The 22,541-nt window shown below is 42.7% G+C and overlaps 2 protein-coding genes across 3 annotated transcripts; one reads left to right on the forward strand and one right to left on the reverse strand.

Annotated features, from left to right (window-relative positions):
• The first annotated feature begins 4,602 nt into the window (after positions 1-4,602).
• ACOD1 (aconitate decarboxylase 1) lies at positions 4,603-11,694 on the forward strand. The gene is made up of 5 exons (XM_062514797.1): positions 4,603-4,648; positions 6,087-6,248; positions 7,331-7,420; positions 9,579-9,784; positions 10,355-11,694. Exons 1-5 carry the CDS (start codon positions 4,619-4,621, stop codon positions 11,307-11,309), a joined length of 1,443 nt encoding a protein of 480 aa, XP_062370781.1. The 5' UTR covers positions 4,603-4,618; the 3' UTR covers positions 11,310-11,694.
• Positions 11,695-12,309: 615 nt separating this feature from the next.
• On the reverse strand, positions 12,310-17,734 carry LOC134057791 (glutamine amidotransferase-like class 1 domain-containing protein 3, mitochondrial). Of its 2 annotated transcripts, XM_062514799.1 has the most exons (5): positions 17,533-17,734; positions 15,508-15,679; positions 13,643-13,667; positions 13,463-13,567; positions 12,310-12,585 (listed from the first exon to the last, which is right to left on the reverse strand). In XM_062514799.1, exons 1-5 carry the CDS (start codon positions 17,638-17,640, stop codon positions 12,393-12,395), a joined length of 603 nt encoding a protein of 200 aa, XP_062370783.1. In that variant the 5' UTR covers positions 17,641-17,734; the 3' UTR covers positions 12,310-12,392. The 2 variants fall into 2 exon arrangements, with proteins under 2 accessions (XP_062370783.1, XP_062370782.1); XM_062514798.1 differs by having other exon boundaries at positions 13,463-13,667.
• Between the last annotated feature and the right edge of the window lie 4,807 nt (positions 17,735-22,541).

Here is a 22,541-nt window from a genome sequence, read left to right on the forward strand (position 1 = left end):
TGCAGGGAGGCTCTTTTATGCCTTAATTCATGGTTAAGCTTGTGGTATACTGGATCTTGATACCATATCTCCCCACTGGACTGCCACCACAGCCTTGCTGGGACTCATTATGTCCTGACATCTGGCCTAGCTCTGAAGTGATCAGGAGCATCAATTTGCTTGGTACCTTGCTGTGTATGATGCACAGCCCAGCACAGTGGGTAATGCCTCCTTTGCACCACCGAAGTTCTGCTGGTAATTTAATTAAAATTGCCGCATCCCTCACGTGTGCTGTCACTAGTTTGGTTTCTGCTCATCAAAATCTGAATTTATGCTAGTCAAGTTTTATCGTCTCCCCAAATAGCACAAGTCATGTAGTGACACCTGGCTGCATTTTGGACACATAACATAGACATCATGAGCTGCTCTTTGATTAAGAGAGCAATGTGTGCTACAGGCTGCCATAGGCTGTCAAAAAGCAAAAACAAGAAGTAGTTATGCAAACTGCAGGAACACAAACCCTATATTATCTCCCACCCCCACTGCTATTGTTCATACTGGAGATCATTGGGAGAGACATTAATGGTTAATGACTCAAACATCTGGCCATTTGCAGAGGCAGCAGGGTGCTTTGATGGGGCAGGGATTGCACCCACTAAGGGGAGATGAGCTGTGGGGTATGTGGTGGCAAAACCTCTGATCCAAATTAGACAGAGGGGAGAACACCCCCCACCAGAGACTCAGGGGTTTGAGCCAGATAAGATAGAAGGTCGGTAAGAAGCATGCCCCTTGGAGGGGGAGTGATATTCTTTATCATGACAATTGTCCTCTCTTACACTTGTGACTTAGGTGTAAAACCTCTCCCCTTGGGGAAGGTCACATTCACATGTAAACCTGAAGGTATGTATTCCTTCTGATGGGGCATTACTGGCACAGCTACATGAGATGCAACTGTCCTGTCTTAGAAGGTGCCATAAACTATCAAAGAACCCCCACAGCAACCCCAGACTCATTCCCTAGTCCTTCCACCAAAGGACTGCATGTGATCCGCAGTGTTGCAGCAAAGCCTGAGTATGCTGCAGAAGACAGGGTAAAACTGAGTGCTGGCACCAGCAAAACAGGTAAAGGCTGTAGCACCGGTGAGAGTTAAAATGCATATTGGATCAACAGGAATTTCATGGAGCTGCAGTGTCTTCTCATATTGTTGTAGACCAGGCCTCTTCACACTACTCCATAAGTGATGCTGACTTGAATGTGATCGAATCCGGAATATCCCAGGTATGTCTGTTGCTTCTATCTTGCAGATCATTTAAACCACCACTGTCTGCATTACAAGTTAAAATGAACCTTGAGGTCTTGCCTTTAGGAATAGCACTGCTAATTTAGGAAGGCAAGAAGGGCAGGGTAATGTAGTGCACTGACCAGCACACTGACTTCAAGCAACCTTTACCAGAATATGGCCAGGAACTTCCAAGATTTGGTGTGGGAACTCTGAAAAAAAAACAAACAAGGCTGATAACTTCTCAGAGATTTCACTGCCATTGCCACTAGTTGTGCAAGGAAGTGAATATGAGAACTACTGTAAGCTAGAAATTTCCAGGATGATACATTTAATGGTGCAATCATTGCATGTTGCATTTGTTATGTGTTTTTGCTGTCTGGCTCAGTTCCCATTGGTGGGGTAAACATGGGAAGGTAGGCTTGAGGAAAAAGAGGCACAGAGACTGCAATGACACTGGGTGCAATATTACAGCATCCCAAGAGTTATGGCTGTAAGGCTGCTAACAGATTTTAGATCAAGCCATCTATTCCAGAAAATTCACTAAGATTCTCACCTTTTCACTGTAATTAAAACATCCCAATAGAGGGAAAAGAAGCAAGTTCTGCACTTGAAGTTGTTTTCAGACTGCCAGCAACAGCAGTGTCTCTGTAAACACAACACACTGGCACCTGTCTCCTGTTTTCTCATCTAAGCACAGTCCATGAATAAAGTTACTTTTTGAAAGCTGGTTTGGAGAAAAGGAAGCCTGGGCTCCCTATTTTGCCATAATTTTTAATATTTCCTTAGAACAAAAGAAGCATAAGGGCAGGGCCAAAATCACTTTCAGTTGCAAACATACAACTTGCAGGTGTGGGCGGAGTTTAGTCTAAAATAATTGGAGGCAAAAGAAGGAAAAAAAGGCAGCTTAAAAATGTGATGTCAGCAAGAGAAAATTGGCTCTGTGGGGCACTGGTTTTTCTAAAGCCTTGTTCTATAATCAACACAGCTCATTACTGTAGCTGCATGCAATGCTGCAAATGGCATTTGGATGAACACATTTTGTCTTTCCACCACGCTTGCTAGTTAACAAATTGTCTGCCCAAATTGCTGAACCATGCATATTGTGTCAAAAAAGAGGAAAGCAGCAGATTCCCTTTGTCAGGGTGGACAGGCTGTACCAAGCTCTCGGTCACCGATTTTCAGCCTTCTTCTGTTTAGACCCCTAGGAATTCTGCTGTGGAGGTACAGGACTTTGTATAGATGCCTCTTCCCCCTGCAGTGATAATCATATTGCTTTCTTTTCCCTCACAGTCTACAGTGTACACCTGAGCCTCAGGTCTGCAGACCACAGTTTGGAAATTGGTTTCCCAAGCAAAAGTACAGTTTCACTTTGTTTGTTTTTTAACAAAAAGTCACTTTCTCATAATATCTCAGTTCAGCCCATAAATACTACTTATGTTCTTATTGCAATGTATGGGACAGTCCATCCTGCAATCAAGATCACAGGAGGAAGTGACCACATATCTGAGATCAGCCAGCAGCATGTGACTGCACATCACTTTGCAAGGCACATCACAAGTTCTGGGTCTCATCCAAATTCACTTTGGAGTCTCCCATTGGATTAAGGCATGGGGACCTCTCTCTCACTTAAGGAGGGGAAAGAATTGAGAAACATAACGGGGTTATAAATTATATCCCAAAGGTAATGGAAATAGAGGGCAAACTTTAGGGTTTGAATATTTATTATTTAACAGGTAATTCTTTTTGTGGTTGCCTAGGGGGGCTGTGGAGCCTCTGTCCTCAGACATATTCAGGACCTAAATGGGCACAGCCTTCTCTGGGTGGCCTTGTTAGAGGTTGGACAAGATGTTCTCTGGGGGTCCATTCCAACTGCAACCATTCTGTGATTCTACAGTTCTAAATCTAAATATTTTCTTCCAATTTTCAGAAGAGAAGAATGAGCTGAAAGAACAAAAGTTAAAATTAACAAAATCTTTCCCTTTTTTGGCCCAATAGCATTAAACTTCATTTAAGGCCCTTTGTTACGCAGCACAATTTTCGACATCAAGTTATGCACCAGCAGATGATATCCAAAAGAGGAACTGGCTAAAAGCATGGGAAAAATAGGCAAATGTCTTGCTTAGAGCTTGCTGGGGAACAGCTGATTCTCTCTTCTTTCATGTTACCTATCCATGCCCTCACAAAATTTCATAGAATACTGCTAGCCCTACTCCTCCCTCCTTCTACTTGTGCTGCGAGATTTAATTTTGCATTTCCGAAGGAATAAAACTCAGTTATGCCTGACTGCTGAGAATCACAGAGCTAGCTCTGGAGACAGGCTGGACTAGCTCAGAAATGGGTCTGCTCAGCATCAGGGCTGGCCCAGGGAGGAGGAGGACCACGGGACAGGAGAGGGGGAAGGACACAGCCTGAAACAGGACCTTTCAGCAGTGGTTAGAAACACTCAAATTGATGTTGAGCTTCACCTTTAGACCCATGCTGTTATCTACCTGGAAGCACTCCGGAGTTAGATAAGGCTTTACAGAATTTTTTGGAGCTATTATCAGTAAAGGGCTGAGGTTTCTAGACTGTTTTAGGCAGAACTTTTCATGGAAGTGCAACCCTGCAATTCTGAGATTTGATACTTTGTTCCCTAACCCAGGTGATTCCCATACTTCAGACATGGTTATTTATTTACTTCAGAATTATTCAGTGGCCCCAAGACATGCTCCTGTGGGGTCTGCTCCCTTCCTGAGGGGATAGGCCGGGATTTCTGACTCACTATCTATTGCTAACACACCGTGATTCACGCTGTTAAAACACTGCTAAGTGCCAAGAACTGCCTTAATCCAATTTATGGTCTGAAATTCTTATGGCACACATTTCCCAAGCCTGAACTGTGTGTATTAGAGAGGAGACATATAGAAAAAGAAGAAGAAAAAAAACCCAACAAAACAAATAAACGACAGTTTGTTTAGGCTAAAACAGACTTCGCTGTACTGTAGTCTAGTACTGGACTTTCCCAACCAGTAGAGCTATCCATCGATTACTGTGGTTCTACATAGCTCTCCATGCTACCAGATGAATCAGTGTCTATCTGGTAATTAAATATTACATGTATTCATTTACACAACATGTAAACATGACTGGCTAAGTCCTATCATGTGTCCCAGAAGTTTATAGTGCAATTAGTCAGGGGAAAGTTGAAAGTGAAGCAAAAAGAACATTAACAGGCAGAAGAGGAAATGGGCAGGACAAGATGCATGAGTAGAAAGGCCTAATACTCCTTCCCCCATCTCAGAGTGACACATATAAATAGTGAGAGAGTGAGTTCCCCTGCTCACTGGCCACCACTCATTTGCTGCATCTCTCTGGGACATGCATCACCCCTGCAAGATGTGGGCAAAGGTACTGTCTTGTTTCTTTGCACTGTAAGATGCGACTCGCTGTTTAAGCTTTCGTATCCTCACTCCATATGTTGCAGTAGCTGCTCATCACTCCACACGATATGTGGTTCACCTGCTTTAAACTGCTTGTAACTGCTTCCTTGAGATAATCTTAATGCTTCACTGCAGGTGTGAGTGAGAACTTGTTTGTCATGATGGGTACAATTCTGGTCACCATTGCTAGAGAAAGGAATGCAATGTGAACAACACAATGAAAATATATGAGCGTAGTAGGGGTGAGTCCCTATTGCAAAGGAAAGAACAGCACAGTTTGGTTTGTTTGCCTCAGCAAAATGAAGTTCTAAAGGAAATACTAGCACTCTGTGTGGATATGTGCAAGGGAGTAAAGGAAGGGGAAGGAAGAGGGGAAATGAATGAAGGTAATTCCCAAAGAGAGAGAAGATAAATATTCACTACTGTCAGTATAAAGAAGAAAATGAGTGTATAGACCAGTTGTAAATAATATGTACCTCTACAGTGGGACATTTCTAATGGTCCAGGAAGGGAAATTCTAGATTATTTTCTAATGCAGATACTAACAGCAGCTCACAGTCAAGAAGCAGGTTGAATTTGCATAATGGGTCATTCCTCAATAGGAGGGGGAAATAAATATATATAATTCCCAGGTCAGCAGGATCCAGGAACAAGGAGCCACTGCTTTTCAAAGAGGCAAGATCTTGTCTTGGAGAAAAGCTGGAACTCCAGCTGAGAGTGAATTCAATGGGAGCTGGGAGCTATGAGCAATATGTGCAAGGTAGGGCTGCCAGCTCCTGCCTCCTACTGATCTCCAAGCTCAGCAAGATTTGGGATAGTAAGTTTGCCAGTCAGGGAGATTAAATCTTACCTTGTGTGGTAGTGGGTGCACTGGCTTGAAATGCTACTCTCCTACTGATTTCAATACCAACAAGTAGATACCATGTTAAAGACAAATGTTTTTACTTCTATTTGGTGGGTGTGTGTGTGGGTGTGTGTGTGTCTGTTTGTGCATTTGTGTGTGTGTGTGTGTGTGTGTGTGTGAATAGTCATTAGAGATGGAGATGAGGTGGGGATGAGATAGAGATGATAGAGATAATCTTGCATAGTTATAGCACCTGCAGAGCACACTCACAAGGGCTCAGGGAGAAAGCAGAAGAAATACAGAGCAGAAAAGGATAATGATGAAAGCATAAATAAAATATAAATAACACAGTGACATTTCTGGGAATAAAAAGAGGAAGAATTCTAACCTTGGTTTTGCTGATGTAATTCTTGTAAGCAGGGAAAGAAATGGCCAGTGTGCTAGTGAGTAGACCAAAATTGAAAGGAAAAAAAAAAAGAGGAAAGAAATAAAGAGGAAAGAAAACAGTGTTTAAATATAGAGAAATATCTACTTCTTCTTTTTCTTTATTTTCCCTTCCCAGACAGTTACAGGAAATTTTGCCAAGGTGATTCATGGTTTGAATGCAAATCAGATGACAGATCAAGTAATTCAGAGAAGTAAGCGAATGATTCTGGATACTCTTGGAGTGGGGCTCCTGGGTACCAGCACTGAGGTCTGCCACAAAGTGGCACAGTACAGCAAGGTAAGCTGTCTGGCATTTATAGCACCCCCTAAGGTTTTAGCTCTAAGAAAGCAAGGGAAAACTTAGGCCATGAAAAGGAAATTTCACCATGATGAAATTTTTTCGTGGTTGGAAAGAAAGAAATTGTGTTCTTTCCACTGGAGAGAGTGAAACTTCAGTGCTCAAGTTACTTTTCACTCTGGATGGGCAAAAGTCTGTGTATCAGTCTGTATGCTAAGATCCCCCTCTACAAACACAGTCAATTAATAACCCCTTCCTTCCTTTCACCTATGATATTTCATTAAAAACACCAACAAAGTAAGCATCACTTATCACCAGCCTTTCAAATCAAGGAACTGTTAAAGACATGGGGAGTTAGCAGGCCATAAAATATAATTGCTATTTGAGGTGCGTTAGCCACCCTTCTCTTCTAGTCCTGCTCTCCTCAAACTAGCAGAATAATTGACCCTGAAAAGAAGGCTTCCCAAACAGGAGTGCATCAGCAAAGAGGAGTTCAGTTCTATCGTTCAGACCTGTCTAGGTGGACTTGTGCTCCAGAGCTCTGTGTGCCAATTAGTCTCTTCCCATAGAGAATTCCCCTTTCCAAATCAAGGCAGTTTATGTCCTTTTATTCAGTTTGCAGCACCACGAGGCCAGCTATCGTTTACTCAGAGTCTTACTGAAACACAGAAGCAAAATTAAACAAAACCCTTTAATGAGATATCTTCCCCAACAAGATGATGACAGTCCTGACATCATTTAGGTCAGACTTGATGATCTCAGAGGTTTTTTCCAACCCAGCTGATTCTGTGATTCTGTTGATGGGTGGTATGAAGGGACATCAATGGTCAGAGGTTGTGTGAAGGTACTGTGTCTCCATGTGGGTGGTGTTGGTCTGCTCCAGAGCTCTGTTTGGGTGGAATACGACATAAGCCAACAGGAAACTGACTTTCTTTTCAGACTTTCTGAAAGAATATTTTTCTCATAAAAGGGAGCGGTTAAGTCCCGAGAGGACATGGTCTGCTCTCAGTTATATCAGAGTTACAATGTGCATTTATCCGTAGGTTCAGGACTTTGAATTAATTTATGTCAATTTGTTTCAGATCTACAGCTCAGATTTATCCAGTACCATCTGGGGCCACTTGGATTTCCGACTGCCTCCTCTGTATGCAGCTTTTGTGAATGGAGTGGCTGTAAGGGATGCTCTTTTATTCACTCTGAAATCATACAAATTGGTGCCATTCTTGCTCCATAGAGAACAAAATGTCCCAAAAATCTTAGCTTATTCTGAAACCTGCTACAAAATTCCTAGATTATTCTCCTAATGTGCTTCAACTTCCATCCAGTGAGCTTTAATTTAAGGTGTAATATATGTATGATCCAACTCAACAGCATCCCAGTGTACATTTTCTGTGGGACTCGGGGCTGTTGTCAAATATCAGAACTCCAAAGCTTACAACCTGGTAAGCTTGTAGCAGGGCTACAACCTTGCTGTAGCTGCTTACAAAGGCACCCTCTAGCTCTAGCTCATTTCACTGGGATCCAAATTTCATGACAACTGTCAAAGTACAGGAAAACACAGATGCAAATATAGATACATACACATATAATATCAGAAGGCAACTCAGTCTTCAGTTACAGAGTTTCCAAAAGCCAGTGATATAATTTGGACACACACTTAGTCATTAAATCAATAACTGACTCCCCAGACATTTGTCTAAATTCAGATTGGGGCTGAAACCATTTGAAATTGAAAGATACACAAGAAGTGGGGCAGACAAATTTGGCAATTATGCAGAACCAGGGAAGGTGGCCAACCAAGGAAATAGTAATATTAAGCCTATTTAAATTAGTGTGACAACAATATCAGAGGTCCAATTTAGCAGCTCATTTCCAATGTAGAGAAAATTACCTTGGAAATGAGATCTGGTACTGCTCAGCTCCTAGCAGCCCTTATGATATTAAGATCTGGCTGTTAGCATATATATGATCACTTCAGTCTACATCTTGGTAACAGGACAATTTAAGCATTTATTGAAGACACCAGAAACATGGCTTACAGGGTATTTGGCCACAACTGTCCTTATCCTGCACTGCAGGGCATCTTCCCAGATGGTATAAAAGTTTTTCAAGACAGAAACTGCATTTTCTTCCATCTGCTTAGAAACAGTCATCAAAAATCTATAATCACAGTATTACAGGGCAAAACCTGAGTGCTGGGGAGCCTGATCTCTCTCCCTTCCTTCCTTCCTTCCTTCCTTCCTTCCTTCCTTCCTTCCTTCCTTCCTTCCTTCCTTCCTTCCTTCCCTCCTTCCCTCCTTCCCTCCTTCCTTCCCTCCTTCCCTCCTTCCTTCCCTCCTTCCTTCCCTCCTTCCTTCCCTCCTTCCCTTTTACTCTGAAGTTAAGACATGGGTGAACAGATGTGAAAGTTAAGTTTTTGAGGTGTTACTATGCTATATTAAAAAAATGTTGTCCCTGATGCTCTCAGGTCTTTGGGGGTTCTCAAAACTTCACGGGAAGAAGAACTGTGTCTGATAAGCAGTACCTTACAGACACTGCAATATTGGGGACCATCTGCTGCCAGATCAGCAGCCATATACCACGCTGGAAACACCTAAAATCTAGCTGAGCAGCTGGACTCTGGGCATGGAAAAGAGAAGGCGCCACCTGGGATACTCTTTTGAGCCAAGCACCTCCTTCAACTTTAAGACTGTAGTTTTATCCTACTCCCAGCAGCTCCAGGGATTCTGATTCCTTGTGTGACAGGTCTTGTGCTGGTGTGCTGAAAATTCAGGCTAAAGCCTCCTGTACTTTTGTGGGCTTGTGCCTGTTTCCTGTGGATGCTTGTACCAGAGAAGTAGCTCTGATGATATAAATTCCAATTAGCAGTATTTAACTGCTACAGTTTTATGGTGCGAGTCCTAATGGCAGCATCAGTTCCAGCACTGATGGGAAGTAATTTCATTGTGTTTATATTTCATTATGTTTTGGGGAAAGTAAAAATTCACTGTTCACATGGTGGACCTAGAACAGCTGCTTTAATTATATCAATCTAACTAAAGCAGCAAAAGCCAACTGCAGAAAAAAGGAATCACTGTCACGCCTGTTTCAGGCTGGTGTAAGTTGAATTAGAATTATTCTCCTTTGAGGCAAGATCTCTGCTGCATTGCCACTTCTCAGACAGCCATGTTGGGAGTAAAGGTCTTCAAAAGACTTTTGAATTTTTTGCTTTCTAAGGAATATCTAGTCTTTCAGTATTTTTTATACCAGTTACAGTAGTTTCATTTGGCTGAGACAACCTTGCCAAGTCAGAGTTCATTTCAAACATGTCAATGCCTCTCTTTCTATTAGGTGCACTCAATGGACTTTGATGATACTTGGCATCCAGCCACACACCCATCCGGGGCTGTGCTCCCCGCACTGATTGCACTCTCAGAGGCCTTTCCTCAGAAGAAAAAGATCTCGGGTCTTGATCTGCTCTTAGCTTTCAATGTGGGAATCGAGGTGCAAGGCAGATTGCTGCACTTCTCCAGAGAAGCCAGAAATATTCCAAAAAGGTACACGGAAATATTTAAAGTAGAAAGTGGATTAGAGGTGGTTTTTAATCGGTGCTAATATATATAATTAAATGTCAGTTAAAATACAGGTGGAACAGTTAGTCATATTTCCTAAATTGTTCATCTGGAAATTTAGGGAAGGCTCATCTTACACATAAATATGTTTGACTCCTAACTCTTTAGCTAACAGATTTCTTTGTGAAAGCATTGAACAATTCACAATGAGGCAATGAACTCCGTACTTTGAATTTTTATAGATTTATAATAATATATAAATTTAAATAATAATAAATATAACTTTCGATTTGACTATAGATTTGCTTGGAACTATGAGCAACACTAATGTTTCAGTTGCTTTCTGGGAAGGACTTAATGCAAGCAGTACAATTACAGTTTTACTTTTTCCTGGGGAAAAGTGACAAGTCTCAGTTAGGCCCACACATGAATGCTGAATGAATATTTCTTTATGGTCCAATCCATTTTCCATGGCAATGAATGAAAAGCTTTTGTAAATAGTGAATTTGGGTGAACATTTGAAATCTGGTGACAAAGATATTTCTGTTTTCGTAGGTTTCACCCACCGGCTGTGGTTGGTACAATGGGGAGTGCAGCAGCTTGTGCTAAACTGCTAGCTCTTGACCAGCTGGAATGTAAAAATGCCTTGGCTATTGCTGCCTCCTATGCAGGTGCTCCATTGGCTAATGCAGCAACCCAAATAAAGCCCCTCCATGTTGGGAATGCTGCCAAGCATGGACTGGAAGCAGCTTGCTTAGCTTTACAGGGCCTTCAAGGAAACAAACAGATCTTGGACATGGAGTCAGGGATGGGTGCCTTTTATACAGATTACAGCCCACAGACTCTGCCAACCTTGCAGTCCTACCCCTGGCTCTTGGAGGAGCAAGATGTGGCCATCAAACGCTTTCCTGCTCATCTTGCAACACACTGGGTGGCTGACGCGGCATCTTCTGTTAGGAGGAAGCTTGTGGAGAGCAGTGAGAACTTGCTCCCCCTTGATAAAATTGAAAAAGTCATTCTCAAAGTCCCTGAGGTCAAATATGTGAACAGACCCAGTCCAGCCTCAGAGCATGAAGCACGACACTCCTTCCAGTTTGTCGCATGCTCTGCTTTGCTGGATGGCAAAATGTCAGTCCAGTCCTTCGCCAGTGAGAATGTTCACCGGCCAGCCTTGCAAGCACTCCTCTGCAAAACACAGCTGGAGCACCCTCCTGACAACACCCCCAGCTTTGACAGCCTTTACTGCGAAGTGAGTGTCACGCTTTGGGATGGCAACACCATCAGCGACCGCTGCACTACCTTCTACGGGCACTGGAGGAGACCTCTGAAAAAGGAAGACTTGGAGAAAAAGTTTCAATCCAATGCGCTCGGCATCCTGCCCACAGAAGCCATGGAAGGCATTATAGATACTGTGTACAACCTGGAAAAAGTAGAGGATTGTTCTGTATTAAGTACATTTCTATCAGGACAGTCAGCTAGAGCACTTCCAGAGAAGCTGCGCTTCCTTTGAATGTTCCAGCCAACACTTACATGCTCTTCACAAAGCCAATGCAAAACTCAGGACAAATTCTTAGTGACTCAAGCAGTTTTAAATAAGACTCCTGTAACACAAGACCATATTCAGTCCAATATTGTAGGTTTCGACACAGTAAATAATTTGGTGATTATGTGCCCAGCTTTGCCAGGCAAAGTGACAGAGACCTGTGAGCACCAGAGTACTGCTTCTGTGAGACAACTCAGTGTCTACAGTGGACCTTGATAATGAATTCTGGGAATTTTTTTCTTCCTGCAGGAGTACAAAGCCATGCCAAATTGAGCTTCTAGGATAAGCTGCTAACCTTTTGTTCACATTTGTAGGATCAAAGCATGCGCTCTAACACATATAAAATTGTCTTCCTCAGGGCACTAAACAATGTATGCAAGAAAAAAAACCCACAAAATAAATCTAATTCATTTTACTAAATAAATCTGAAATTATCTCATTTGTTAGCACAAAACTTGTGTATTTTCCATATGCAATGCATTCATTTGTGCTGGATCTTGGTTTTTAAAGTTGGTTTACCTAGGGGCTCTGCAAAAATTTTGGAAGTCCATTACTAATATTTGCTTAAAGACTTGCAAGGAGAAGAAAGAAGCCAAATAACGAAATTCTTTTATTTTTTTCCTTTCTGATTAGAAATCAATTTAATTACTCACCTATACTGAAGGTAAACAGACTCATTTACAGCCACTTCTCTTGTAATTGCAGCTGGGTAACAGCAAATGTCCATTACTGATAACCATTAATGATGTGATAAAACCCTAATGCCTATTCAGTGTTTTAAAGACTAAATAGATTTGGATTCATTAAAAAAAAAAAAAAGGGGGCCCCCATTACCTTCAACATATGGTTTCTATTTTAAAAGATAAATAAATAGGTTAAATTCAGCAGTAATCATCTGATATATTAAACATTTAAAAACACCCCACCACACTAAACAAAACAGGAACTGTGAAGTTTAGCAGTTGCATTATTTTATTAATTCAATCAAAGGAAGCTAAATCTTTATGCTCAGCTACACTGACTTCCTTGGAGAAATCTGTATGCTTCTAGTCAGGCAAGCTTCAGGACTTCTTGTACCATTGTTCCAATTCCATCAAAGACTTCATGCAGAGGAGCCTTGCACATGAAAGCACAGGTAGTAACTATTTTATTTGCTTTATCCACATGGGATTCATTTACATTTTTGCAAATGTGCTTACATCCAAGCTCTGTTATAGCAGATGCTGTTTCAGCATCAGGAAATCTGTAAATAAAAATACTTTAATTAACATATATAGCCATAAAATTCTGAACACAAATTTAACAAGAGAATTACAATAATATCTACGTGACTCTTTAACTGATGATAAGGGATTTAAAGAGGCTGCTACTATCAGATTCTCCTATACCCTGTGGACATATCAAGTGATCTAATAACTTTGAAAATAAGGTCTGAAATGCAGAGCCACAATATGTCAGAAGGTACAGCAGTTTTTAACAATCTTTCCATAACTTTGGAAGATGATAACAAGTGAAGCCATAACTGATCTTAAAAAGCTTGAGAGAAGCCAGATGAACTTGCAACCTTTTCCAACACCTCCATGTAAGGTGTTCCTCTGGGTTCTGTAGAGACTTTGATGGTTTTTTCCCCTCCTGATAAGGAAGGAACAGATGCAATCTGCTTTGAACAGAATCCCTCACTACAGCTGCTGATAAATTTAATTCAGAAGTTTTACTGGGAGTTGACAGTTCTTGAAGCAGTATTGATTTCTGCCAGGCACTCTTCTTATCTCCCTCCCCTAAAGTGGCTCCAAACCACTACCACTAGAAAAACTTTATTAAAAATCCCTGACTTAACAGCTGGACTCAACCATCCTAGAGGACTTTTCCAACCTAAACAATTCTATGATATCACAGAACAGTGAATATTTGGTTGTAGCATCCCAAGTTACCTGACCTCATGGATTCATTCTCTCTGCCCTGAGAGTTCTGTGCATACTACAGTGAAAACTGTCACTGATTTTTCTTAAAAGTAACTGTTTCCCCAGATTAACTGATACCAAAGAGACTTTTGCAGAGAAGCCTGTCCATTCCCTAATCTTAATTCCCATGTAAATTATCTCCATCCATTTCCTACTTACCTTCCATCTACGTTTTTATCTTGCCCGACAGTAACTTCACAACCAGGGAACACTTTGGCTGCCAGAACTGGTGATATACAGCACAAACCAATGGGCTTCTTAGCACTGTGGAAGGCTTGGAGTGTGGAGTTCACGTGCTCATTGACAGTACAGTTCTTGCCATCTACAGCCCAGGAACACAGATTCTTTGCTACACCAAAACCACCTTTAAAAAAATAAATAAATAAATAAAAGCTAACCTAAACCAAAAACTCAAATATAAGGCACTGCTAAAAGCTATTAAATTTGATCCCAAACAGGAGCTCTTTTTTACAACATAATCTTGGTATCCATGGGACACCTTAGTAATTGCCTTACAAAGGCCTTACAATGTCACTGTAACCTGTAAACAATGGGTTTACAATGTTAAAAGTTTAACAGGTTTTTTTATACCATGTAGGTTATATACAGGTGAGAAAGCTTAACCTTGTTTCAAAAAGCAACAAATAGACAAACAGGAAATCTCACATTCATTTGCTAGCCACAAGAACAGCTGCACCATCTCCTCAAGAAGGAAGAGGGATCAGAAGACCAATACTACTTAAAAGCAAAAAGTATGGAATTCATGGGAGTAATGCAAACAGTGATTTGACCCTCTGCAGTAAGTAACTCTCAAGTTTTACTTTGATTTTCATGCAATTATAGAAGAGCTTTTCTTCTTCCCTAGAACTACTTTTCAACTTCAAAAAAAAGAGATTAACACAATAAAAAAAACCACTGGGGATTTTACATAAAACGGACATTATAAGATATGGCATTCTGAGACAAAAAAAAAAAAAGCCCTTATAAATGCTAATTATTTCCTATTAAAAATACTGCTGATTTGTCTTTCTGTAACTTAGTTTTAACAATCCTTTAGGTGCATTTAATCTTCATTTAATTATATAAGCAGATTGTATTTTACAGCTCCTTTGTTTGCTGGATTTATAACCATCAGAATAATTAAAGTAAGGTTATTCCCTACGGAATGTGCATGCCATCAACTTTTCTCCAATACGAATAAGGAAATTTCCACAAGTACTTCAACAGAGAGCATCAAGAAGCTTTGCATTTTTAATATTCTTCCTTTCCCAGTTTGCTCACTTTCATGTGTTATCTGAAATCTCTATGGTAAGATTTTAATTTTCAAACTTAATAGGGTTTATTTCCCTCTAACAGTTATTACAGCAACCCCCTGAGCCTGGGTTATAGCAGCATTAAATTAACGTGGAGAACATCTGTAAGCCTCTACTCCCTCCTGATCAGCCCTGACATCAACCACTCACAGTGCAGGCAGAATTGTTTTTCTGTTATACACACACTCCCTCTGCTGGCCTTACAAGTGTGAAAACTTCAAAATTAACACTTGGGCCCAACCATGAAGGCAGTATTTAACAGTACTATGAATATTCTGGAAAGAGATCTTCAGCAAGTCATGATGTCCTCGTGATGCTCCGGCTTCTTAATTTCTACAAGTGATTACAATTACCTCTATCTGGAATGCAATTCTGTGGTCTCTATATAAAAAATTATCCATAAACACATTTTGTACAACTTGATCAGCAGCTGAGTAGACATAATTAAAACAGAATGTACTCCTATCTGACATGGAACATAATCTATTTGGCAACGTGCTATTCTGCCAACATTTTCAGAGGCCCTGAAATTAAGGCACTGCCATGTAACTGAGTTCTGCCAAATTTTTGTACTCTGGTCAGGATCCTTGTCCACACTAGTAGTGAAGTTTTCACAACCCGTAATAAGAAGCAATGGTAGGATACATAACTAAATACCAAAAGAACACTCCAGCATTTTAACTTCATGAACTATAACTCAATAAATACACTGAGTTAAAAAAATCACAAATAATTTTCTTTTGAAAGATGAGCTCAACTGGTCAGAGCATTGTGCTAGTAGCACCAAGGTTGTGGGCTCAACCCCTGTGTGAGCCACTCACTTAAGAGCTGAACTCAATGATCCTTGTGGGCCTTCCAACACAGAATATTCTGTGATTTTATGATACCTACCAGGGAAAATGACAGCATCAAATTCACTAGCTTTCAGTTCAGCCAAATCCTGAATGCTTCCCCTTGCCAACCTGGCACTTTCAACTAACACATTTCTCTTCTCTTCTGCTGGACTTCCTTTTAGGTGATCGACTACATCCCTTTGCTCAATATTGGGGGCAAATATCTTCACCTAGGAAAAGAGATAAAGAAATTTTGTGAATGTAAACAAAACTCATACATATTTGTCACAATAAAGACAACTTAATAAAAACAGTTGTTTTTTTTTTCCCTGAAGCCTCTTATCTACGTTAAGCAAATTCCACTGGATGAATCTAGCACTTTAAATATCGAAAGCAACATATCATATATTAGGATGGGTAAACACAGCCATTCTTCCCATTCTATTCCTGCAGCATTTTGACAGGAGAGTACTCTCATGCCAGCATTAAGCTTACTGATTTTGCCACTGCAGATAAGCCCAAGGACAAACAGGACACCACAATTTATGCCAGCAGCCCAATTGGACATACAGCTTTTGAAGAAAGGTTGCTCTTAACTGTTATGGGATGAAAGTGCTAAAAACATTTGAAATAAAAAAGTTAAAGATGCAAATTTTACAAGCATTTCTAGAGCAAACGTTACGAGTTACCAGCTGTCCTAAAACACCAGCAGCATAAAGGAAGAACAAAACACAGGAGAACCAATTTTGTTTAGACACAAAAGGAGAATGCTCCATCAGAATAAAAAGCTCTGTGACAGATGTTCCACTGGGGCTGTTTTTCTGTGTTTTGGAGCTTCTTTTGCAAACTTCTCAGAGATGACAATTTTGTGCTAAATGAGGGTTCTGTTGTGGCCATCAGACACCTGAATGTGGCTACACAGAGACAGTGACCAGCTTCTGCCATCTGAAGCCACAGATGGGACCAAAGCACACCACTACACCCTGGCCCAGGCTTCTCTGACTAGTCCCAGTTTAACAAAGAGAGCCCAGAAACAGTGAGCAGAAAACAAGTGAATTCCAGTGAGGGCTGCAAAAGCAATCGGAAGTAAAACAAAGAATTTTAACCCATTCTCAGCTCCCCGTGGGCAGAGGAAAAGGGACAGGTCTCCAAGCTACTCCTTGCTCCTGGGTTCACAGGATCACAGAATTGTTTGGGCTAGAAGGACTTCTGGAGATCACCCAGTCCAAACTCCCTGACCAGACATGGTTACCTAGAACAGGGTACACAAGAAGGCACCCAGGTGGGTTTTGGATATCTCCACAGACAGATTCCACAACCTCCCTGGGCAGCCTGTTCCCATGCTCTGCCACCCTCAATGTAAAGAAATTCTCTCATGTTGAGATGAAACCCCTTGCGGTTTAGTTTATGACTATTGCTTCTCATCGTGTCACTGGGCACCACTAAAATGAGTCTGGCACTCTTGCCCACAAAACTGGATTCATTACCTGATGTGTGACAAGCAAACTACACTCTCAAGAGAGACATTGGTTACTTATTTCAGAGTCGTGCAAGCCTGGGCATTCGGTGGTACTCCACAAATCAAGCACTCTCACTGGACGCTTTTTGGCATCGTCTGCACACAGAAATTCAGAGCAACCCTCCAAGTGCAGCCCCTCTATTATGATTGCCTTGTCATTTCCGTGCAAGCTTTTTAACTCCAGTTAACTTCTACACATGCTCGGGGGAGCGGTCGTCACCTGGGCAGGGATCTCTCTGACCTGCGAGCATGACTTTCAGTATAATTTAGCTGTATTAATGAGACCCCTGTTACAGCTGCCTGCGCGACGTCTACTCCTCTCGGGGGGGGGGGGGAGGGGGTCAGGCAGATCCTTGGGGATGAATAAAACAGGGGAGGGGGCACTATAGAGAGGAAGGCGATGGCTGAAAAGGCTTTGGAGGCTGGGAGCACCGCAAGCCAGGAGGGGCTCCGATCCCACAGAGAGGGGGACTCTCGGCTGCTGTGCGGCGCGCCGCACGCCAGGCCGCGCACAGACAGACACACAGACAGACACAAAGACAGACCCCGCCGCCCCCCCGCTACCTCCGCGCCACCGCGGCTCAGGTGCACCAGCGCCGCCGACGCCTCGTGAATCTCGCTGCCATCGAAGACGCCACAGCCGGCGAGCACCAGCGCCACCCGCTTGCCCATGGCAGCCAGGCTTCCCCTCAGGCCCGGGAAGGAACCGCGCCAGGCGGTGAACCACAGGCCCGACCCTGCTCCCGCTCCTCCTTCTGCTCCTCCTGCCGCGCCTGCGCCGCCGAGCTCCGCCGCCGTCTCCATCTCCCGCCACCGGAGGGGCGGGGAATAAGTAAGGAAGTCTGGAAAGGAAATCACGTGCGCCTCTAGTTTTAAACAGAGCAGGCTCAGGTATATTTTCGGGCTGAGGTCCGGCCTGGGCCGCGGCGGCGGGTGGGTGCAGCACGGTGGCCCTCGGTGTGCTGCAGACGGTGCGCGCTCTGTCGCTTGTCACAAACTTGCCGCGGCTCGGAGAGCCTCAGGGAGGTCCCGTGAGGTGGATTTTGTTCGGTGGGTTTGTTTTGCGCGTAGGGCTATAATTGTGCAATTAAAATCGGCTTCCAAAAAAGGTGTAGTTTGGTAAGAGGCCTGCGGTACTGCTGGGTCCTGGTGCTGTTTGTTTCAGTGACGCCTCGCTCATTAGCCCCACCTAGTCCGTCCTTCTCCCTTAATCTCATGCCGGGTTTCAAGGAGCTGCTTCACTTCTCCAGGAAAAACAAGAGGCATTACAGCAAACCAATCTTTCTTCTTTGACCCCCTCCTAGTGAACCAAAAGGGAAAGAATGCACCCCGTGTCTCCTCCTTAGGACTGTGCACACTTATGCCACATCAGGGACCAACTATTAAATTTTAGAAAGATCTCTCAGGTCTTGGTCCTTCGTTTTTCATGAGCTGCCTCTTGTATTATAAGAACAAGTTTGTGTTTAACGATGAAGACTTGCTCTTCTACTGGACCCGAGGTCTGAAAAGCTGTATCTTGTAAAAAAATTCGAGCGTCTTCCAAAAATTTGGAGTATGGGTTTTCTGGAGAGAACATGAGAGTGAGTTAGTTGACTGGACAGAACAAAAGCGACATTTGAAAGCAGAGCCATTTCCTGTAGCAAAATGCATTCAGTTGAATAGTGACCGGTTGGGAGTCTGTGTGGCATGATGGACAGGGAGATTCTGGAACAGGACACGGCCAGGATAGGGAAATTCCCTGCTGCAGGGCGGACTCCTGTCTGCTGAGGGATGTTTACTCCAAACAGGCGTAGGGCTTCAGCTTAGTCTACACCACAGCCCACACTCTGCCTTTTAGGATTGAGCAGGACTATGGCATAGTTCCACTGAGAGTCTCCAGAGCTGGAATCCTACTGGAATCATCTTTATGCTTGAGAGCTAAGAGAAATCTTGTCTGGAAGGAGTTTAAGCTCAATGCATGTTTGGAGAAATGAGTATGGTCCCAAATTCTGCTGTGTGTTAGAGCTAGGCAAGTGAGCACATTCAGAACTGCAATTCCCTGCTCCTTTCTGGCTAGTCTTTCTGGATGGATCCTGAACCTGAATTGTCAGTAACCTCATCTCCAGTCTTGTTTCTGGCCTTGTCTCTTAGATGGACCTCAGATTCACATTATAGGTAGTCCTTTTTCCTGGATGGACCCTAGACTTGATCGGGATGTGATAGTCCTATCCCACTTCAGGTTCTCTACATCACATCTCTGTGCCAGCTCTGTTCCCTGATCCAATTCCAACCTGCTCATTCCATGTGACCTGACCTGTGTGACTTTGTCATGGTCCTCTGTGTCTTAGGTCCATATTTTCTTTCCAACTCATGACATGTCCTTGCCCTACCTCTCTGTCACCCCGAAATAGCCCTAAGAAGACTCTTCTCCATCCTGGGCCCACAAAAACAAGAGCATTTCACAAGGAATACAGCTCTGAAGCCAGATGTTTGCAAGGTAAGAGGTCACACCTGGATGGGAGAAGAAGCCATGGCCAAGGCCCTCAGTGCACTAGTAGCCCTACAATTACTCTGGCCAGCCTCTACATGGCCTCCACCCACACGCCCTCCAGCCACAAATCCATGGGCACTTAGGCCTGGGCATCCAGACATCACCTGAGCTGTGCTGCAGATGTGTCCTGTTTCCTGTTGTCCTGAAGCATGGGTCACTCTTCCTGCACATCCTATGAATTGACCTGGGCACCAGTAGTGTAATCCCAGCCTCTGCCCTGCTGGATCTGGAGCTGCTGCTGGATCCAGCCACTACTATGTGCCTGTTCCCTTTCAGAAGCAGAATAGTAGTGAGGTTCCACCAAGAGTCTGATCACTAGAAAAATCCATGGCAAATGCAAGGTTATGCTGGAATGACCAGTGCATGTATTGGGTCTGCATTGGTAGGGTACACAGCTGGGTTCGGGTGTGGCTGCAGTGTAGCTCAGGTGGGAGGCAGGAGCTTTGGCTTAGAAGCAGCTTGCCAGGAAAGGAGCAGGGAGCCTCTTCTGAGAGGTCTCAGCAGAGCAGATGCAGTTTCTGACTTTTCCTCACAAGTTTTTATCAGACCTTGAGCAACCAGCTGCACACCCTGAAGGGAAGAGAGCAGGTACTGTCCCTCCAGACTTCAAGGAGTAGAATTACAGCTCTGTCCTAGACCCCAGCCTTTTTCCTGTTGCCCAGGATTTGAAAAAGATGTTTTCTCTAGTGGAAATCCTGCTTTGAAGCACCTTAGTTGCCTGACAACAGCTGTTAGCTTAAATTTGACTTGGACAGCTCTTTGTGTTTCACAGGCACCCAGCTGACTCATCAATTCACAAATCCCTACCCTGAAGAAAATCCAGGAGAGTTCATCTCAGTTTAAAACTCACTGTGACCTCCCTCTGCATCCTTATCCCAACCCTCGTACAATCTCTCAGGCTTCAGTAGATCCCCCTCAGAATTCCATCTTGGGAAGAAATAATTTCCATTATACCTGCCCCCTAAGATGGCAGACAAAGGAGGGGCTGCCCTGCAATCCCAAATGTTTTCTGAACTGCACATCTGTCCTGAGCACAGCTCTCATCCTAGCTGTCAGAGTCAAGGAGGTCCTGAGGGGAACTCAGTATCTTGCAAAGCCCAGTCATTGCCCCCTCCTGCAGAAAAAGACATGGCTTTCTCCCAGCCCAGCTCATAGTTCAGGTGGCATCTCAGGCTATGTAGCAAAGTGTAGGTGTGCAGGAGCCCTGTTTCTGATGAATTCCTGTCTTTCAGAGCAGCTTCAGCATGACTTCAGGTAATGTTTGTATTTCTCAACATGCATCCAGCTGACTCAATAGCTAACATATGCCAGTGTGAGTGGGAGAAAAACCCCCTGTGATCAGTAAAGCTGCCAGATGTGTAGCTTTATCTGCTGTGATCAATATATACAACTGTGACTTTCATACTGAATGGCACACTGCCAACGCATGCATAGGCTGGGAGATGTGCAGGTGTGGTGTAAGCACTATCCAGAGCAGCCCACTTTTGTGAGGCTAGGGGCTGTTACTTCAGGTACAACAGCCTCTCTGCTGTGATTTACAGTGTGATGACTCAAGTACATATTCAAAGCCAAACTATCAGTTCAAACCAATGATTTCTGACTGAAGCAGCAGGATTTGTTTTACCTTTTCTCTCAGTTCCTTCCATCCTGTTCATGTCAAGGGTAAAGATGGAAAAGGTACTGATTTATAATGGGAAACCATCAAGAGTCTTTGTTGTTCCAGGAAAATGTTGTTTTCACTAATCAAGAAAGAAAATACTCTGGGAAATGAGAAAAATTTAGGAATCCTGTCAGGTCTAGAATTTGATTTTTTTAGTCAGTCTCAGTATTTCCTCAAAGCCTGTTACTGGACAAAGATGCACATCAGCTCTGTGGGTTTATAATGGGGAATTTGATATGTTTCTGCATAATAAACTAGACAGTGGCTTTTTTAGCTCAAGTTTATTTATTCATAAATGTATTAGTGGTTTATTTTCTATGTTCACAACATAACTTAGGTTGCATGAGAAAAAAAAAAAACAACAAAAATGGTACCTCACTACAACAGTTTCCTGTGGGATGTAATGAAGTGAGATATAAAAATTCTATTTTAAAAAATCAACCCCTTCAGTGTCTACATAGTGGAGATTTAATAATCCACACTACAAACATATGCTGAGCCAAGACTAAGAACCTGTTCATACTGTATTTCTAATTTGGCTAGTGAGCAGTTATGGCACCTTCATTATGCCATTTCACTTCCGTGCATCCTGGTTTCAAAGAAGGGATAAATTAGCCTTCCTTCAGTTCATAAAGCACTTCCAGAGCTACACATCCAAATCTCTAGCACTAGGAATTGTGGCTGCATTCCAAACAAACACATATATTTTTGAACAGATTAAATAACTGGTATATTGTACTACAGTCAAGCTATGAAACTCATGTGATTACTGCCACACTTTATTTTATAACAAATAAACCCAGAGATTTTATAAATCAGACACAATTAACATGCATGAGATAAAAATGAGATATGGAAATATTAGTATGTATTGGTTATGTAAGCATGCATTAAATTAATGTGTAATGCTGCATGGCATGGATTTTAAAAATAAACACTACAGAATCGGACAAAAGAGAAGTGAGATAAAGAAATGCTGCTGAAATTAAAGGTTTTAAGGTATTCTGAACATCTTTAGTACCCCCAGCATTACTGAAACTGATATTCAGAAGCCTATCCTGCCTTTTTATGAAGGATACAGGGTTTTACACCTGCAAGTTTGTTTGAATATATAGCCTACCATAGTGCTGACTAGAGAACTTACTGTTCTTTAGGGGTTCACGTGTAATGAGCAGGGATATTTTCCTGGCTTCCAACAGTCAAAAGTCCACAGCGCAGTTATTTACCCAGTGACTAGCATGTGACTAACATGACACCAGTGTTTTCAATCTGGATGCCAACTACTTAACTTAGCCTCCTGGACTCTGACACACTCATAGCCAGTTTTGAACTCTACAGAGCTGGAAAGAGTTTTCTGCAGGGATGCTGCTGGCAAACCTGTCT

This window comes from Cinclus cinclus, chromosome 2 (genome assembly GCF_963662255.1).
Source record: "Cinclus cinclus chromosome 2, bCinCin1.1, whole genome shotgun sequence".
Lineage (NCBI taxonomy): Eukaryota > Metazoa > Chordata > Aves > Passeriformes > Cinclidae > Cinclus > Cinclus cinclus.